Below are 17,872 nucleotides of genomic sequence, written 5' to 3' on the forward strand. Positions count from 1 at the left end.
CAGACTCGGAGCCTCTGGTTGCCTATTGTCCTGAGCAGGCTCTTTGCATTTGTGTAAAGATTAGACACGTTAGAACCTTCGCTCTCACTCCGATGGTCTTTTCTCTTTTACTTTCTCAAATCCGAGATCATTCTTTCTCGCTACACTCTGCTTCCTTGTCCTCTCTCTCTCCCTACCTGTCTTTATCAGCCTCCCTGTTTATTTTCTTCCCCTCCCTGATCCCCTCCTTCTCCCCGCTGACCTGCTTTTCCTCTGTCTTCTCTTCATGCTTCAGTAGTTCGAATCCTCTTCCCCGCCTCCACCCCCCCTCCCGACCCCAAGCCTAACCTAGCTTAATTCCGTATTTATATTCCCTTGGAGACTCATAGAAATGACTGAGAGCATTGCTCACCTCATTCCAGAAATACTCTTCTAAATTCTTAGAGAGGCACCAGGCGGGGTAGGGCGTGAGCACTGGGTGGGGAGTCACTGTGCTTTACTGGAGAGACCAAGACCCAAGTTCCGATCCGGGCTCTGCGTCCACCAGCTGTGTGACCTTGGCCAGGCTGGGCTCTTGTCAGAGTCTCCATTTTCTCCCGGGCAGCAGTGGAGCTGGTACCCAGATGAGAACAGCTGTGTCCGGGGCTGTGAAGGAGAGGGGTCTGTAGTGCCCTGAGCACACAGTAGGTGCTCAGAAATGTTTGTTTCTGCTTCCACTGCAGCCTGAGCCAGCCTGGGGGAAGGAAGTATCCTCCCTTCTTTGTTCCGTTCTGCCCTGCTCTACCAGGATCGCATACATACATGTGTACACACATGCACAAACCCTGGGAAGAAACAGAACTGCCTGTTTTTTCATGGTCATCTATTTCTCCCTTCCTAAATGTCTAATGGTAAAAGAGCAGCTGAACACAGGAACTAAAACTTGGGCAGCCTGGGTTCCTGGATTTCCACAGTTCAAATCCAGGCCTTTATTCATTCATTCCCTCCTCCGTGGGAGAGCACCCACTCAGAGGCTCCTGCTGTGTGGCAGGCAGGCTCCAGGCCCAGCCGTCTCTGGAGTTCTGGACCTCGAGATCATTGAGAAGATAAGCCCAATGTCATGAGTCAGGCATAAGAACACGGGTTCTGGGAGTTCCGAGAAATGAGAGGGCCTTTCCTCTTGTGCCTGAAGACAGGGTCCCTGAGAAGGGTGGATTCTGAGCCAGCAGAGGGGCAGAAGCAGAACACTGGCCCTCTGGGAGCCCCTCCACCACTTGGCCTTTTTTTGCAGAGAGTCACAGAGGTGAGCCAAGACATCCTGTCATGTCCGAGATGGGAGGCCTTCTAAGGGGCACTTGATGTGTGTGCCCACAAGCCATCTGAAGGCCCCTTCTTAGTATCGAGGGAGTCTATGAGCCAAACAGGTTCAGTACCCACCATTTTGGCTTTGTTTTGCAAACAAGGTAACTGAGGCCCAGGAGAGATGTCCTTGGCGGTGGCTGCTCAACTGAAGAGGTTCTGGAGGGGACCAGAATTCCTGTTCCCAGGCCCCCGGGGGTGGGGTGGGGGGGCTGGGGAACAAGGGAAGAAGGGTTCTTCCTGGGGCGAGGGGGGAGGAAGCAACTCCAGGCTAGTCAGAGGTCAGGGTTGAGCTGTGTCCTTCACTGGGAAAAGCAGGCCCAGAGAGGGCTCTGACTCGCCCAAGGCCACACAGCCTTGAGCAGATCTTTTACCTCTCACAACCCGGAAGGGACACCCACCACCTGGTTGGCAGTAGGCAGGCAGAAAAGCAGGGTCTCCTCCAAGGAAAGGGAGGTTTTTGCTCATGGGACCTCTCACTCCAAACTCTGAGCTCTGGGCAAGACCTGTGGAGCAGCCTCGGAAAGTGAGGGAGGGAGCTCAGGACACTTGGGGGATAATCTGAGGAGGCCCAGTGGGACTGGGAGGGGTCCCTGGGGGCAGCAGGGGAGCCTCAGGACTCCGGGAGGTGCTCCAGGCTCAGAGGGAGGAGCAGGGGCCTTCCCTTCCCCCTCTTTCCTCCCCCCTCCTGTTCCCCACACCGCGGGGGCTGGGGCGGGCCAGGCGCCCTGGGAGGAGGCGTTGTCCCTGGCTCCCGGCCCACCGGTGCAGCGGGGCAGGGCGGACGGGCAGGGGCGGGGCCGTGCCTGGTGTTATAAGTGGCAGCCAGGGCACCGAGGCAATGAGCTATCGGCTCAGCTTGGCAGCAGGACGCTGGCAACAGGCGCGCTCCCTGCTCCGGTCCAGCCTGCCCACTCCGCCACCACCATGGTCGCCATGCCCACCGCCTGGTGCTCCATCGCTCTAGCCCTGCTCGTGGCCCTGCACGAAGGTGAGCCCCCTGGCCTCGGCTGCTGCAGCAGCCTCTGGGTTTGTTTGTCTGTGTCTCCCCCTGGGGCTGCTGTGCCCTCCAAGCCAGCTGAGGGCATACAGGGGCAGGAGCCCCACAGCATGGTGGCTGCATGGGGCTGTGCAATTAGAAGTGATGCAGTCCCAGGGCAGCCACTAGCCTTTCCCCCCAAGAGCCGCTGGGGCTTCCCCGGGGTTGGCCTGGAGCTCCTGAGCAGTGAGAATGCCTACTTCCTCAATTATGCAAGAGGAGGAGCCCGGCGGGTCCCCAATCGCAGCTGTGCCAAGCGCCCTGACCCACCTCTCCACCTTTCTCTCCCTCCTGTGCATGCAGGCAAGAGCCAGGCCGCGGCCACCCACACCCCAGAGCAGCCAGCGCCCTTGCCCCGTGCCCGAGGCTCCCACCTGCGGCCTCGCCGTTGCTCCTGCAGCTCCTGGCTCGACAAGGAGTGCGTCTACTTTTGCCACCTGGACATCATCTGGGTGAACACTCCCGGGTGAGCTTCCGTGGGGATCCAAGTGGGGCTGCAGGGGGCAGGAGTAAGGGGTGCTGGCATGCCGGGGAACCTCTGGCACACTACAGAGCTCTCCCTGGGGGTATTGGGCTAATATCAGTAGCAATCCGCTATTGCTTCAACTCCTACGTGGGGGCTGCCTGAGCAGTATAGAGGGCTATCTCATGAGAATCCTCACAATAGCCTGGTAAGAAAGTATTGGCTCCATTTTCCAGATCAGGGTACTGAGGCTCAGAGAGGTTAGGTGCTTCTCGCAAGATCACACAGGAAGGAGTAAGTGGTAGGCGGAGGCTCCATCCTAGGTCTGCGGATGCCAGAGCTCACAGCGGCTCTGCCATGCAGCCTCTGCATAATGTTCCAAGAATAATACGATCAATGACAGCACCCACGTCTTGACTGCACCATTCCCTACGCCAAGCACTGCTTGTACGTTATCATCTCATGAGCCGCCCTCCACCCCCCATCCTCCCCATGAGGCAGGTACTGCTGTTGTCGCCAAATGACAGATGAGAAACCTGCTCTGTGTCACCTGGCAGAGCCAGGGTGCGGGCCCAGGGCTGTCTGTTCTGTCTGCACCCGCACTGCCTCCGGGCCACTGCATACTTCAAGTTGAAGTTTCTCTGTGTTTTTGTTTTTTTTTTTTTCCTTCCCCAAATTACAGAAGACAAGAGAAGCCCGGCACGTAAACGTGTGTGGAGCTAATCCGCATCCAAACACTGGCTCAGGGCGGGAACCCTGCCAGTCCCTGTGTGCTGGGTCTACCTGGAGTCTTTACAGCTCCAACCACATCGTCTAAAATTAGCACTGGCACCCAAGGTGCTGGTCCAACCGACCACAGGGCCCCTGCCCTGCCCCTGGCCTGCCTTGGCCAGACTGAATCTGAACTCTATCTCAACTGATCACACACACACACACACACACACACACACACCATTTTTAAGTCAAAATTCTAAGAAACAACTTTGCTGAATAGTAGAAACTAACACAACATTGGGAAGCAACTATACTCCAATAAAACTTTTAAAAAAACAACAACAGAAAACAGACTCTAAGAAACATTTGTCACCCTTCCAGGCAAGTGGTGACGAGGTGGGGGCAGCTTAGCTGTGAGCCTGCATGTTTACTTCTGTGAGATGGCATTTCCCCCCCTCCTCCAGGACAAGCTGAGGGTGTTCTCTGAGGACAGGAGGACCAGCCTGGTTGCATCAGCTAATGCTCCTGTCCGGGCGGGCGGGGAGGGGCGGGAAGGACAGCTTCCACCCCCTCCTCCCCATGTTGAGAGTCCTACTGAGCAGGACCGGGGGAGTTGAGGGGGAGCAAAGGCCCAGAGAGGGGAAGGGTCTTGCCCTGGGCTACCTGGCACCTAAGGAAGAGACTGTGGTGGGACTTCTTGAGGTCAGGAGCTGGTTACTTTTGCTGCCACCCTGGTGGCATGGGTGGCCATCTCAGTGTGCAGTGTGGACAGTCTCAGCTTGCCAGTGGTCCTGGTTTATCTAATCCCCTCTCTCAATTTCTCTCTCTCTCTCTCTCTCTCTCTACCCTACACCACTACCTTGCTGGCTGCCCGCCCACAGACAGACAGCTCCTTACGGCCTGGGAAACCCGCCAAGACGCCAACGCCGCTCTCTGCCAAGGCGCTGTGAATGCTACAGCGCCAGGGATCCCGCCTGTGCCACCTTCTGCCATCAAAGGCCCTGGTAAGTGGGCACCCAGCCTGCAGGGCCCAGGGGTGGCTGTTGGTCTGGATCTGCCCTGGAGGGCAGGGTGTCTGGGGGGCCAGCAGAGGAGCAGAGTCCTAGGGGCCCAGAGGCTGCCCTGGGTTGTTGGGCAGCATACCCTCCTGTGGGGAACCAGTCACCCCCGAGTGCCACCCCCCTCACTGCCCAGCTCTGGGGGCTTCTGAGAGCAGTACGTCCCTACTCCCAGGCAGGGGGGATTCTCCCTAGGTGACAGCTGAGGCAGCTCAGGCCCAGAGAGGGGACAGGACTTGTCCTGTCAGGCCACACAGCTAGTCAGATGGAGAGCTGGGCCTTCAGCCTTGTCCACTGACAAGGGCTTCTGGGTTTGGACCTGAGGCTCAGGGAACTTCGGAGCCTTCTCGGTTGAGAAGTAACATTCGGAGTTGGGAGGCCATGGCACCATCCCAGAGGTGTCACAGAGCTGCTGGGAGAGCCTTTGCCAAGTCTCTGTACCCTCTGGGCCTCAGTTTTCCCATCTATAAAAGGGATGAGAGACTTTCTTCCTTCCCTCCTCCACTTGGAGCATGTGGGAAAGTAGAAACTGACTTCACCATCCCTAGCCTCCTGTTCCCATGACAGTTTATGAGAAACTCCTCCCCTGAGACTCCAGCTGTGGCTCCACCCCTGCCTCAGTTTCCCCTGCAAAGGGCCCGGCTCAGCTGCAGGTGGCTGGATTCTGGGAAGGCCGGCCACCCAGCTGCCTCTTTCTGAGGCTCAGAACACATTCCCCGTAACTCAGTTTTCCTCAGTCCCCACCCCATTGGGGAAAGGAAGGATGCCAGGTGCACAGGGTGGAAATGGATCTGCTCCTGAGGGCGGGGCGGGGGATGGCGGCTGGGCCAGGCTTGCAGCCAGGTGGCCTTGGGGCCCTGGACAGCCCCTCACTTGGGCCTTAATGCTGTTCGTTTAGGACTGAAGCTGTGGTAGTCCCAGGCAGTGAGTCCTCTGCAGCTGTGTTCCAGGCTGGCAAGACATGGGCCACAGCAGGAGAGCTCCTCCAGCAGCTGAGGTGAGGGGCACCTGCACTGATTGAGCATCTTCTGTATGCCTTGCACATTTCCCAATAGAAGCTCAGAGAGGTGAAGGTGTTTGCCCAAGGTCACATAGCAAGCTGTCCTCTGGCCAACTCCAGAGCCTGTGCTCTTAACTACTATGCTCTTTGTTACCACCAGACCTGGAAGTGGACTTTTATAGAGGTTCGAGGGCTTGTGACTGTGGAAGGTCCACAGGTGTTCATTCAGTCTGTGTCTGAATCAAGCATCTCCCACATGCTGGGGTCCAGAGGGGCCAACTACCCGGCTTGCTCCCTCTCTGTGTCCCAGACTGGATTGCCTCCCTGGCGGCCTCAGCATGGCTCAGCTCAAGGCTTGGCACCCAGGAGGTGCCCATGAACGTTTGTCCAAACCAAACTGACTTGAGAACAGAAACCCCACAGCCAGGCTTCCCTGGTGGCACAGTGGTGGCACAGAATCCGCCTGCCAATGCAGGGGACACGGGCTCGAGCCCTGGTCAGGGAAGATCCCACATGCCACGGAGCAACTAAGCCCGTGCGCCACAACTACTGAGCCTGCACGCTAGAGCCCACGAGCCACAACTACTGAGCCCGCGTGCTGCAACTACTGAAGCCCGTGCGCCTATAGCCTGTGCTCCACAGCAAGAGAAGCCACCGCAATGAGAAGCCCGTGCACGGCAATGAAGAGTAGCCCCTGTTCACCGCAACTAGAGAAAGCGCGCGTGCAGCAATGAAGACACAACGCAGCCAAAAAGAAAAAAAGAAAGAAACCCCACAGCAACCATGCAGCACGGTGACTAAAGGGGCAGCTTCTGAGCCAGAACTTCCTGACTTGAACCCCAGCCCTACCACAAACAAGCTTTGTGACCTTGGTCTTATCACTTAACTTCTCTGTGCTTCCGATTCCTGTCTGTGAGGCGGGGACAGCAGTGCATCCACCTCATGGGCTTGTTGTAGATTAGACAAGTTGACACACATGAAGACACTCAAACAGGGCCCAGCCTGAGGGAGCTCTGCAGGCCTTTGCCATCCCCACCTCTGTCCCTGAGGGCTCCTCCAGGCTGGCCAGTGCCGGGGTGCAGCCTGGCCCCTCGGGAGCTCCCATTTCTGTGGGGAGGCAGAAGCATAGGAGAAAAGGCAGGATGGTGGGATAGGTAGGACCCAGCATATACTTAGGAACTGTCTTAGGATGAAAAAATTCAAGATAGGACTTTGCAAGTGTTTGGCATTTCGTCATTAGCAAAGAGTTTGCTTTGCCAACCTGTACTCAGCCTCACACAAGTTGAGGCCTGATTTTATTTTGCAGACCAAGAAAGGGGCTCAGGAAGGTTGAGACCCTTGTCCAAGTTCCCATAGCTGGGAACCAAAGCCAGCCTCCTAGCTCCCAGTCTAGAATACCTTGAGCCAGGATGAGGCCACTTGGATGACACCAGAGTCCCCACCAGTGTCTCAGCCAAGTTCAAAGGGCAGCTAGGACCCATACCTGTCTGGGTTGGACCACCTTGAGCTGGACCTTGAGGAATGGGAATTTTAGGAGGTGGAGTTTGGGTGAGCAGAAGATAAACAGCCTGGAAGGAGCAGCACGGACAGAGGTGTGGAAGTGGGAGGGCGGTCGGGGGAATCCACCGGGCTGCTCTTAGCTGTCCAGTCACTCTGGTGGCACTTGATGTTGAACGTCAGTTTTGCCAAAGCTCCCTGTGGGCAGAGCAGCTTCTGACTGGTCTGGCCTCTCTTTGATGTTCAGACCTTGTTTTCAGGGTCAGCTGTGGCCACCCACTGACCCCATGGCTGTGAGTAAGGGATCCGTCCCCTATGGCCGCTGCCTCTCACAGGGAACTCTCAAATGATCTGTATTTCCTGAGATGCTTAATTGACCTCTCTCGATTCCAGGGACATTTCTGCAGCCCAGATCCGCTTTGCTAGGCAACAGCAGAAAGCAACAAGGGATCCCAGGCCTACACACTCCAGGTGGAGAAAGAGATAGCTGTGGAAGCTGGAGGAACTCTGGGAAGAAAGCCTGTGTGGAGCCGGGAGGAGTGGGGCATCCTAGGGCTGGGAGACCCTCCGCCTGTTTCCTGGGCCAGGAAACCCACCTGCTGGAGTTGGCACAAGCTCTGGCCTCCTTGCCCTGTGGAGGAGGCCTCCCTCAAGGCAGCTCTATGCCCTCACACTGCCCAGGAAAGCCATCAGCCTCCAGGCTGCAGCCCGGCCCCCCATGCTGGCTCTGGCCCGACAGCCCTGCTGAAAGGAACAGCGTGGGGAGTGCGCTAACCTGGAGGCCACATTCCAAGAGGTGTCCTGTCTAGTGGCTGCAAACCAGGAATGATGTGCAGTGGTGGACGTTCACACCTAAGCCAGTTGTAGAGGCTGGATGGGTCTATCCAGGACTTAAGTCCCAGTTGGGCCCCGTCTGTCCCCTCCAGCTCTCCCCCCACCCAGAGTCCTTGTACCCTCATACCCGGGGACACTCCTGATGAGAAGGGCCTGGTCTGCTTCACCTGTCTGTATATAACTTATTTGCTCTGAGAACTTTGAAAGCTCCGATTATTTATTTTAATGTATTTTTTTAGACTCTCAATTATTTACCTGTGAACTTGTGTTTGTAATAAACAATGAAAGGGTACTCTAGTATTTTGTCTTGGCTGAGGAGGGGGTGGGAGGCATCTCTCAGCAAGGGGTTGCTTGGAAGTGAAGGGAACACAGGAAGGGGAAGAAAAGAGCCTGGGACAGGTGGCTGAAGCCCTGAGTTCCACGCCCCTGTGCCCTGGCTGGACATCTCTGGTTGCTAACCCACCCTCTCTGGACTTTTGTCTATCATGTGCCCAGACAGCCATTTGCAGTTTTTTTTTTAAGTTTATTCTATATTGGGGTATAGTTGATTAACAATATTATGCTAGTTTCAGGTGTACAGCAAAGTGATTCAGTTATACATATACATGTATCTAGTCTTTTCAAATTCTTTTCCCATTTAGGTTATTACAGAATATTGAGCAGAGTTCCCTGTGCTATACAGTAGGTCCTTGTTGGTTATCTATTTTAAATATAGTGGTGTGTATATGTCAATCCCAAACTCCCAATTTATCCCTTCCCCCCACCTTTCCCCTTTGGTAATCATAAGTTTATTTTCTAAGACTGTGAATCTACTTCTGTTTTGTAAATAAGTTCATTTGTATCATTACTTTTAGATTCCACATATAAGTGATATGATATGATATTTGTCTTTCTCTGACTTACTTCACTTAGTGTGATAATCTCCAGGTCCGTCCATGTTACTACAAGTGGTATTATTTCATTCTTTTTAATCAGCCATTTGCAACTTTGACATCCAGGGTTCCAAGACCTATGTTTCCATCAGGCCAGTAAGCGATGGCCAGACCTTTCCCAAAAGCATATTTGAAAGGAGTCAAGACTATGAGGGTGCCAGGACCCACTTCTGCTCTAGTTGCCCTGTCCCGCCAGGGGCCACCTCTGAGGTCTGGAGCAAATCTCTCCAGTGAGGGCTGGGGTCGGAGGGATTCCAAGGCTGTGTGCAGCCCCACTGGCCGGTGATGGGTGTTGTGATGGAGTCACAGCGTGGCCCTTGTCCCTCACCCTGGGCCTGGGACAGACTCTGCTGGGGTCATTCAACACTGCTCTGACTTAAGAAGCCCAGGGCACTAGGACTGGGTTGGCCAATCATGCCAAGGCCCAAGAAGCTGCACACCTGAGTCCCAGGGATGGCCAGAAGCCAGGGCCACCCCCGCTGGCAGCTGCCTAGACCCATAGCCTCCATTACTGCCAAATCCCCCTGCAAGCAAGCTGTTCCCTTTTCCCCTGGCCGGCCTCTGCTGGGAATGGCAGGCTGTGGCCTGGGCCAGCTATTGAAAAATAATTCTTTACACACTACTGTAAGCCTGTCTTGTCCATGAAGCCAGCCCCGACCCCCTCATGGGAGAATAACATGTTGACACATATTAAACTCCTACTGTATCCTGGCACTACCCAGATGAACTCACTTCATCCTTGCCACAATCCTATGACATAGGTACCTTTATTATCCCCATTTTACAGATGAGGAAACTAATGCATAGAGAAGGCGATTGACTTGCCTAATGTCACACAGCAAGTAAGTGGCAGCGTCAGGATTTGAACCCAGAGTCTATAGTACACATGTACGTATGTACGTATTGAAAAAATATTTGTTGATTGAATTCATGGATCACCACTGTCATATGACATTGAACAAATCTTTCTCTCTCTGAGCCTCAGTTTTTTAATCTATAGAACGGAAAACAATAGTCTCCACCTTGTAGAGCTGGTGTGAACCCTAAATGGATAAGTTATGGTGCTGGGCTCAGCCGTGGGCCTGAGAAGAGGCAGGATCTGCTTGTCAGGCCATCAGTGGTGGTGATGTAACGCGTGGGACAGCCACAGAGCTGCAAGACCTGATGGGAAGGGAGATTGGGGCTGGTTGGGGTGCAGAGGCGTGGTCAGAGAAAGACTCAGGACTAAGATGCTACTGCCATGGCCTCAAAGAAGAGTGAGACTCAAATCAATAGAAAGAAAATGAAGAGGGAGCCCCAGACACAGGAGACAGGAAGGGTAAAAGTTTGGCAGTGGGAGTGACAATGGCATTCCCCATGGAGGACCCCATGTGGCCAGAACATGGTCGGGGGAGATAGCAGCAGGACATGAAGCCAGAACACCCTGGAGGCCAAAGTAAGCAGGCTGGATCTTCTTTCATGGACCCTGGAGACCCATGAAAGGTCTGCCAGTACCGGGGACCTGGTCAGAGCCCGGCTTTGGAAAAATGCCACCAGAGGGCCGCCCAGGGCAAGAACAAATGAGGAGACAGAAGACAGAGAAGCAAGTTCACTGCTGGCCCTTAGGGGTCCACTCTGGGTGGTGAGGGTTGGTGTGATGGAGCTGGCCTAGTCACTTACTTCCTACTGCAGCCCAGGATCCCAGCACACCTCTCAAATCTCACTGAGCCTGATGCCAGGGGAATCTCACTCCCCAGAGGCGCAGCATCCCATTCAAAATGACCCTGCCCCCTTGGAAATCTCAAAGCAACAGCCAAAGGCCAGGCTAGGCAGCTGTGTGGGGCAACCCCAGGATGGCAGGTGCGACAGAGGCCAGGCAGAGCAACGTAGGTTGAGGGTGTGTCAGAGGCCCAGGGAATTAGGCATTCACTGTCCTGGCCAGAGTTCAGAGATCAGCGACCCAAGTGATTAAGTGACAGAGAAGATTAAAGGGAGGAGAGGAGGCCCAGGAAGCAGGTAAAGGCAAGAGGATAACACAGTCCCCTGGATCCTGATTTTCAGGAAACGGGGGCCGCTGGCTTGGGCCCTGCACTAAAGAGCGTCCTGCTCTAGCCCTCAGCCAGCCATACCTCTCTCCCGAGATGCGAAGTTTGCGGGGTTAAGGGTCGTGGGTACTCAAAGTCTGAGCCTGCTTCTAGACCACATCCCAGGTAGCCGGGGCCCCAGAAGTGTGGGGGAAGGCGGGGTAGAGTTTGGAAGAAGCAGAGGAAAATTTACGAAGAGTAGCTGTCAAGTCAAATTGAACCCTGGGAAGAAAGGCGTCAACATTTCAGAAAGTTTGTCTGGATCTGGCGGGACAAAATCTCCCCCTTTTCCTGCCTTCTTCTGCCTTTTCCATCAACTCTCACAGGTTTTGTCAAGGCTTTCTGAGCCAAGTTTGTGTTCCTTTTGATTGGAACACCAGGCAGAGATAGGCCAGAAGGGGGCACAGGGTGACCCAGATTTATGCGGGTCACATGCACACGTGGAAGCAGAGGCAGAGGGGAGTCTGGTCCCATGTCCAGGGCTATGTGGCCTGATACATATCTCGGCTACAAACCAGCCCTTTCCTGCCCTGGGCTGCCTCTCCCTCCACCTCCTCCCCCAGCCAAGAACCCCAAGGAATTAGTTTCATTCTTGCTTTCTCACTCTCTGAATCTCAGGGTTTTAGGTTGAGAAAAGTCATCTGCCTATCAGAGCAATGAATCATTGGAATGTGGCTATCCATACATTCAACAATTATGAACAATCACCGTTCAGAGACTCGTGAACAAGACAGACACAGCCCCTGCCCTCACAGGCCAAGAGAAGAGCACTTCAAGAAAGCCCTGTTAATATGAAGATAGAAGAGACAGCGAACATTTATTGAGTGCTCATTAAGTGCTCACTGCACATGAATCCCTTGGTTCCTCGCAGCAACCTTACGCAGCAGGTTCTATCATTATTATTCCCATTTTAGAGAAGAGATAACTGAAAGGTTAAGTAACTCACCCAAATCTCACAGCTAATACGTGGCTGAGCTGGGATTTAAATCTCAGGCTCTCAGCTTGTATGCTGTCCTGCTGCTCTAAGAGGGTAGATCCACAGTGTGATGGAGCCCCTGGTGGGGGAGCCCAGGAGGCTTCCTGAAGGAGGTGATGTCTAGGCCAAGATGGAGGGGATCAGTCAAGTGAAGGAGGAGGGTGGATAAGAGTGTTCCAGGTGGAAGGAACAGCAGAGGTGAAGGCTCTGAGGGGAAGGGAGCTATTCTCAGCCCCTCTCAGGGAGCAAAACAAGGAGGGGGCATGGGGAAGGCTAGAGATGGGCAGGCAGGAATGGGCAGTGCCTTCCTGAGCGCCTGGCAGGGGGAGGGGCTACAAGCAGGGAAATCCACAGCAGCTGTCACCACCACCTGCCCCCAACCTTGCCACAGCCTCAGACGATTTCTCCCTGGAGAATATTACCATGCCTGAAACATGCCTTTGGATCAAACCACACTTGCTGCCCTTGACGTCTCACAGGCTGGCAGGGAAGACAGACAAGGGCAAAGTGAAGGGACAGGAAGTAAGTAAGTTATGGGCTGCCCTTCCAGCTGGGGGGGGGAGGGGAGGGTTTGGAGAAGGAGTAGGGTTTGCACATGCTGGGATGAGGGAAAAGGCTGGAGCATGGAAGAATCCGAACGGAGGCAGCCAGCCTGATCAGCAAGGGCCAGGCTGGGAACAGCATCCAGTGCCAGGAATTCGAACTTGAGTGATGGGGAGCCAGCGAAGGTGGCTAATCAGGGGAGAGAGAGCCAGGACAGGAGCTGGCCTTGGGCGGCTGGCTTACCCTTGGTCCTTCCCACCTCCCCAGCCAGTGCTTCCAGCTCAAAGGGGCCCTCCCAGCCCCTCGCAGGGGAGAGCAGAGTGTGGGCCTCTCCTCTGCCTGCCAGGGACCTGAGCCAAGAGCCCTCAGCAGCTCGGAAGGGGGCCATGTGTGGGCCCGCCAGGAACTCTGGAAGAGGAATGTGGCCTAATTAATTCTCCAAAGCTCAGAGGGCCTCGCCTTGTGGGAGCAGCTGCCAGGACAGGCCTGCCAGGACGCCACGGGCCCAGCCCGTCTATCACTGTGTGCGGGGACAGCAGGCTGGGAGGCCCAGAGACAGGGGCCCAGGGGGCCAGCCCCTTGCCTCCAGGCACACACGTGTCCTCCAGCCCCTTCACAGTAAATAATGCAATAATAGTAACAGTAATAGCAACAGGGCTTGAGGGCTTAAAGTGTGCCAGGCCCTGTGCGAAGCCTGTTGTACTCACTTCTCATCTAATCATTACAAGGACCAGTGAGGTGGGTACCGTTATGATCTGCATTTTGTAGATAAGGAAACTGAGGCTCAGACGGGTGAATTTCCTGGACCAGGATCCTGAAATCAGAAAGCACAAGCAGGGGCTTCCCTGGTGGCACAGTGGTTGAGAGTCCGCCTGCCGATGCAGGGGACATGGGGTCGTGCCCCAGTCCGGGAGGATCCCACATGCCGCGGAGCGGCTGGGCCCGTGAGCCATGGCCACTGAGCCTGTGCTTCCGGAGCCTGTGCTCCACAGCGGGAGAGGCCACAACAGTGAGAGGTGTGCATACCGCAAAAAAAAAAAAAAAAAAAAAAAAAGAAGGAAAGAAAGAACAAGGAGGGAAGCTGGAATTTGGACCTAGGGAGTCTGGGCCCCAAGACCATGTTGTCATAACCATCATGCTGGGCTGGCTCAGCAGGGGAAATCAAGGCCCAGGGAGGTGGGATGCCTTTCCCAAGGACAGTGGATTTAAAAAAGGCCCTGGGATAGTGAATGGGGTAAGTACCTGCAGGGAGAAAGGCCACGCCCCTGTCCTCTGCTTGGATTGCCTTCTCCTGAGGTTTCTTATGGGGCTCTTCCTCTCCTGTCCCATAGGTCACCCTCAGGGACCTGTGATTCATTACTCCAGGCAGGCAGGGCTGGAGGAAGCGATCCTGTCTCCTGGAGTGTCCACCCATTTGGTCCCAGTGACATGGTAAGAGCACCGCCGGCTGGGCGGCATGTTCTCAAAGACTCCTCCTAGCGACCCTATCCCCCCTCCATGGGCTGGGGGTTGAGGGTACACCATGGCCATGAGAGACTCAGAGTGGTGCAGAGACGGGCTGGACCAGGGCCTTTCAGCTAGAAAGTGGCAGATCCAGGACAAGACGGGCACCCAGACTGGCCTGAAGCCAAGACTCTGCCCTTCCCCGACAGCAGACCAGAAGGAGAGCAGCTTGTAGCCACATCCCATCCCTTCTCTGAGCTTGTTTCTCATCCGCTGTATGGGGCTAAGAGGACCAACCTTATAGGCTTGTCCTGGAGTTCATTAATAACAGCTCACACACTATGGGTACTTCTTGTGTCAGGCACTGTCCGAAGTACTTTATTTAATTTAAAAAAATTTTCCAAAACAAGATTTTATTCATGGCTATATAACATGTCACCATAAGGCTGTACCATATGTATTTGTTACTCTGTAGGTGTATATTTAAGTTTGTCCCATTTCCCACCAATCCAATAAACACTGTGTGCTACATTTATACATAAATTTTATATTCATTCCTAATTCTTTTTTGCTGCATATTTTTATTGGGACTTAATTCACACCCCATAAAATTCACTGTTTAAAGTGTACAATTCAGTGGGGTTTTTTAATATATTCACAGTTATACAACCATCACCACTATCTAATTCCAGAACATCTCCATCACCCCAAAAAGAATACCTCACCCTTTAGCAGTGACTCCCATATCCCACTTCCCTGGTCCCTATAAATTAGGAATCTACTTTCTATTGCTATGGATTTGCCTCTTCTGGATATTTTATATCAATGGAATCATACAATAAGCGGCCTTTTGTGTCTGGCTTCTTTCACTTAGCATAATGTTTTCAAGGTTCATCTATGTTGGAGCATGTGTCGGTATTTCATGCCTTTCCATGACTGAATAATATTCCCTTGTAGAGACAGACCACATTTTGTTAATCCATTTGTCTGCATTGTTTCCACTTTTTTGGTTCAAGCATGTTATTTTAGCCCTCAGCGACCCTCTGGGGAGATGCTGTGTTATCATAATATAGACAACAAGATTGAGGTCCAGAGAGGTTAAGTAACCCACACCAGGTCACTTAGCTAGTGAGCAGCAGTGGTGGGCTTTGCCCCAGAAATCTGGCTACAGAGACCATGGCCTTAACCACTAAGCTTCACTGTCTCCTCAGTCAAAGTAAGAGAGTGTAGGTTAGCACCCACAGCAAGCAACTGCACCAGAGGTGGCACCCATAGGGCACTTAGCGAAGGGTGGCTTTTCTCAGCAGCATTTCTGAAGGTGGCAGAGCCCCAAGCTAGAACAGGGGTGTCAGGACACCCGGTGATAAAGGATTGCTATCTCGGCACACAGGTAGTTCTCCCAGGGGACATCTCTCCACAGCTAGGGGGAGCTTCTCCCTCTGCAGCACATCTTTGGCCTGTACCCCAGAGCCCATCTCTCCACCCATCCCCACCTACGCAGCCATGGCTCCTCTCCTGGCCCCAAGGCCCTGCCACTGGGCAGCTGAAGTAGGATCCTTGGGTGAGGTCAAGGTCAGAGCTGCAGTTGAGGTCATGTGGATGGGTCGCTGCCTCCTCTGGCCTCCATCTACTAAATAATGAGATAAGAAATCTTAATACTTTCTCTTTTTTTAAATTACAAAGTTAGGACAATACATACACAAGAACTTGTGGCTTTAAAAAAATGAAAAGAGGGCTTCCCTGGTGGCGCAGTGGTTGAGAGTCCGCCTGCCGATGCAGGGGACACGGGTTCGTGCCCCGGTCCAGGAAGATCCCACATGCCGAGGAGCGGCTGGGACCGTGAGCCATGGCCACTGGGTCTATGCATCCGGAGCCTGTGCTCCGCAACGGGAGAAGCCACAACAGTGAGAGGCCCGCGTACCGCAAAAAAAAAAAAAAAAAGAAAAGAATATGGGAGCTTCTAAAATAAAAAGTTTCCTCCTGACCTCCCTCTCCAAGGCAGCTACTCTGAGAGTGGGGTAAGTAGCCTCTTCCTATGGATTCAGGTATATGTTTTCTAATGTTTTAGAGGTGTTTAAAATAATAAATGGTGAGCTTCCCTGGTGGCGCAGTGGTTGAGAGTCCCCCTGCCAATGCAGGGGACACGGGTTCGTACCCCAGTCCGGGAAGATCCCACATGCCGCGGAGTGGCTGGGCCGGTGAGCCGTGGCTGCTAAGCCTGCGCATCTGGAGCCTGTGCTCCGCAATGAGAGAGACCACAGCAGTGAGAGGCCCGCGTACCACAATTAATTAATTAATAAAATAAAATAATAAATGGTGACATGAGTCTCCCTATTCTGAGACCTTCTTTTCTCACTCCAAAGGCCTCTCACTTTCTAGACCAGTACACATAGATCCACCCCCATCTTAGTTTTAACAGCTCCACGTGGTCCCTGGCATGGACAGGCTGTTGTTACTTGACCAGCACCGGCTGATGGCTTTTGGAAGGCCTCCATTTATCATTTTCATAAACACGCTGCTGTAAACACCTTGTTTATACATCTTTGTCCTCAAAGAACCAATTTTTAGACATGAAATTGCTGGGCCAAAGACATGCACATTTTAAATATTCTGCCAAGAATGAGGTTCTAATTTGCAATCTTGTCCCCACTAGGTGCAAGTGCCCTTTCCTCACGAGCCTTCCAGCACAGGGTTTTATCCATCTCTTATTGTTTGCTGCCCTGATAGCGAAACCACTTCTTCACAAGGAATCTGATATGCAAAAGAGATACGCCTGATGCCACCCAGATTGGGGAGGGTGAGGGGCCTGGAGGCGCTCCATGTCCCACCCTAACCCCTGGTGCAGAGGACCCCTCTAGGGTCTTCCAGCGCTGCTCTCCAGGATCCTGTTTGCCTGCAGGCCTGTCCCTCTGAGGCTGGCGTGAGCCCCCAGCCTCTCAGTCCTGCCCAGTGGTTTGGCCCTGCAGGGAGCTAAGGATGGAGGAGGGGCTGGCCAGTCTTCTTCCTCAGCTGACTCCACCCTTCCCAAATAGATGCGCCTTTGAGTAGGGCGCTCCTGGGGACAGCATTGTCATGGCAAAGCACGTGTGGTGGGGGACTATGGGCACCTGAACCTGCAGATGTTTTGAAGAGGGGAATCCTGGGGAGTCCTGCTTCCCCCTCAGCCTGCAATCCAAACTAGCCTTTTAGAAAAGACTGGATCCTGGTCTTGCCTCTGCCCAGGCCTTGCTGTGTAGACCCAGGCAGGTCACTGTCCTTTCTGGGCTCCAAGCTCCCAGCTGCCAGGCCGGGGAAATCCCTCTCACAGGGTAGATGCTGAATCTGCTCCCTCTGGAGACTCCACACTTGCCACGTGCATGAGTCACTGCCCAGGGGGAAGGATGGCTCCTGCTGGGAGTTGGCAGACTCAGGGCAGGGAAGGGGAGGCTCCCTCCCTACAACTTTGATGCTGCGTGGTGAGCTTGGCACACTGGAGTCCCACCTGGCTAACGTGAGGCCAAGTGTGAGCACATGCACACAGGGCACACCAACGTGTGAAATGTATTCTTGTGTGCCGACTGGGGATCCTTCTGCTGGTGTCCAGGCATTCAGGTTTGTGTCTCGTGTGATGGGTGTCCATACACAAGCCACCTGTGTGCACGTCGACACATACAAGTAGGTGTGCCTGAGTGTCCCTCAGAGTGTAAGTCTTCGCCTGGTTGTGGCTGCCTAGATGTGTGTGCATACATGTGCCTACATCCGTGTGCATGCGTGAGAGTGCAGGCGTACCTGCAGGATGTGCATGCAAGTCCATGATTAGGGATTACAGGTGTGTGGGCGCACCATTGACACAAGCATACAAGCTAGTGTGTGTATTTGTGTCTGAGCATGTGTCAGAACACATGCATAGAGTGTCCGTAAGTGTCGATGGAGTGCATCCACGTGTGTGGATCTAGAGGTGCTTCAGTGTGCGTGTGGGCACAGCTATGTATGGCACTATTGCAGTGTGTCTCT

General features: G+C 53.9%; 1 protein-coding gene across 1 annotated transcript; it reads left to right on the forward strand.

Moving 5' to 3' along the window:
• The first annotated feature begins 2,133 nt into the window (after nt 1-2,133).
• Nucleotides 2,134-8,172, forward strand: EDN2 (endothelin 2). Its single transcript, XM_081226343.1, has 4 exons — nt 2,134-2,308; nt 2,660-2,822; nt 4,415-4,537; nt 7,482-8,172. Exons 1-4 carry the CDS (start codon nt 2,245-2,247, stop codon nt 7,573-7,575), a joined length of 444 nt encoding a protein of 147 aa, XP_081082469.1. The 5' UTR covers nt 2,134-2,244; the 3' UTR covers nt 7,576-8,172.
• The last annotated feature ends 9,700 nt before the right edge of the window (nt 8,173-17,872 follow it).

Source organism: Mesoplodon bidens (genome assembly GCF_964165515.1).
Source record: "Mesoplodon bidens genome assembly, chromosome: 2".
In the NCBI taxonomy this organism is placed as follows: domain Eukaryota; kingdom Metazoa; phylum Chordata; class Mammalia; order Artiodactyla; family Ziphiidae; genus Mesoplodon; species Mesoplodon bidens.

Coding starts and splice junctions, on each gene's coding strand:
- EDN2 (XM_081226343.1), top strand. CDS start 2,245: ATGGTCGCCATGCCCACCGCCTGGTGCTCCATCGCTCTAGCCCTGCTC. Junction 2,309..2,659: donor GCTCGTGGCCCTGCACGAAG/GTGAGCCCCCTG, acceptor CTGTGCATGCAG/GCAAGAGCCAGGCCGCGGCC. Junction 4,538..7,481: donor TTCTGCCATCAAAGGCCCTG/GTAAGTGGGCAC, acceptor TCTCGATTCCAG/GGACATTTCTGCAGCCCAGA.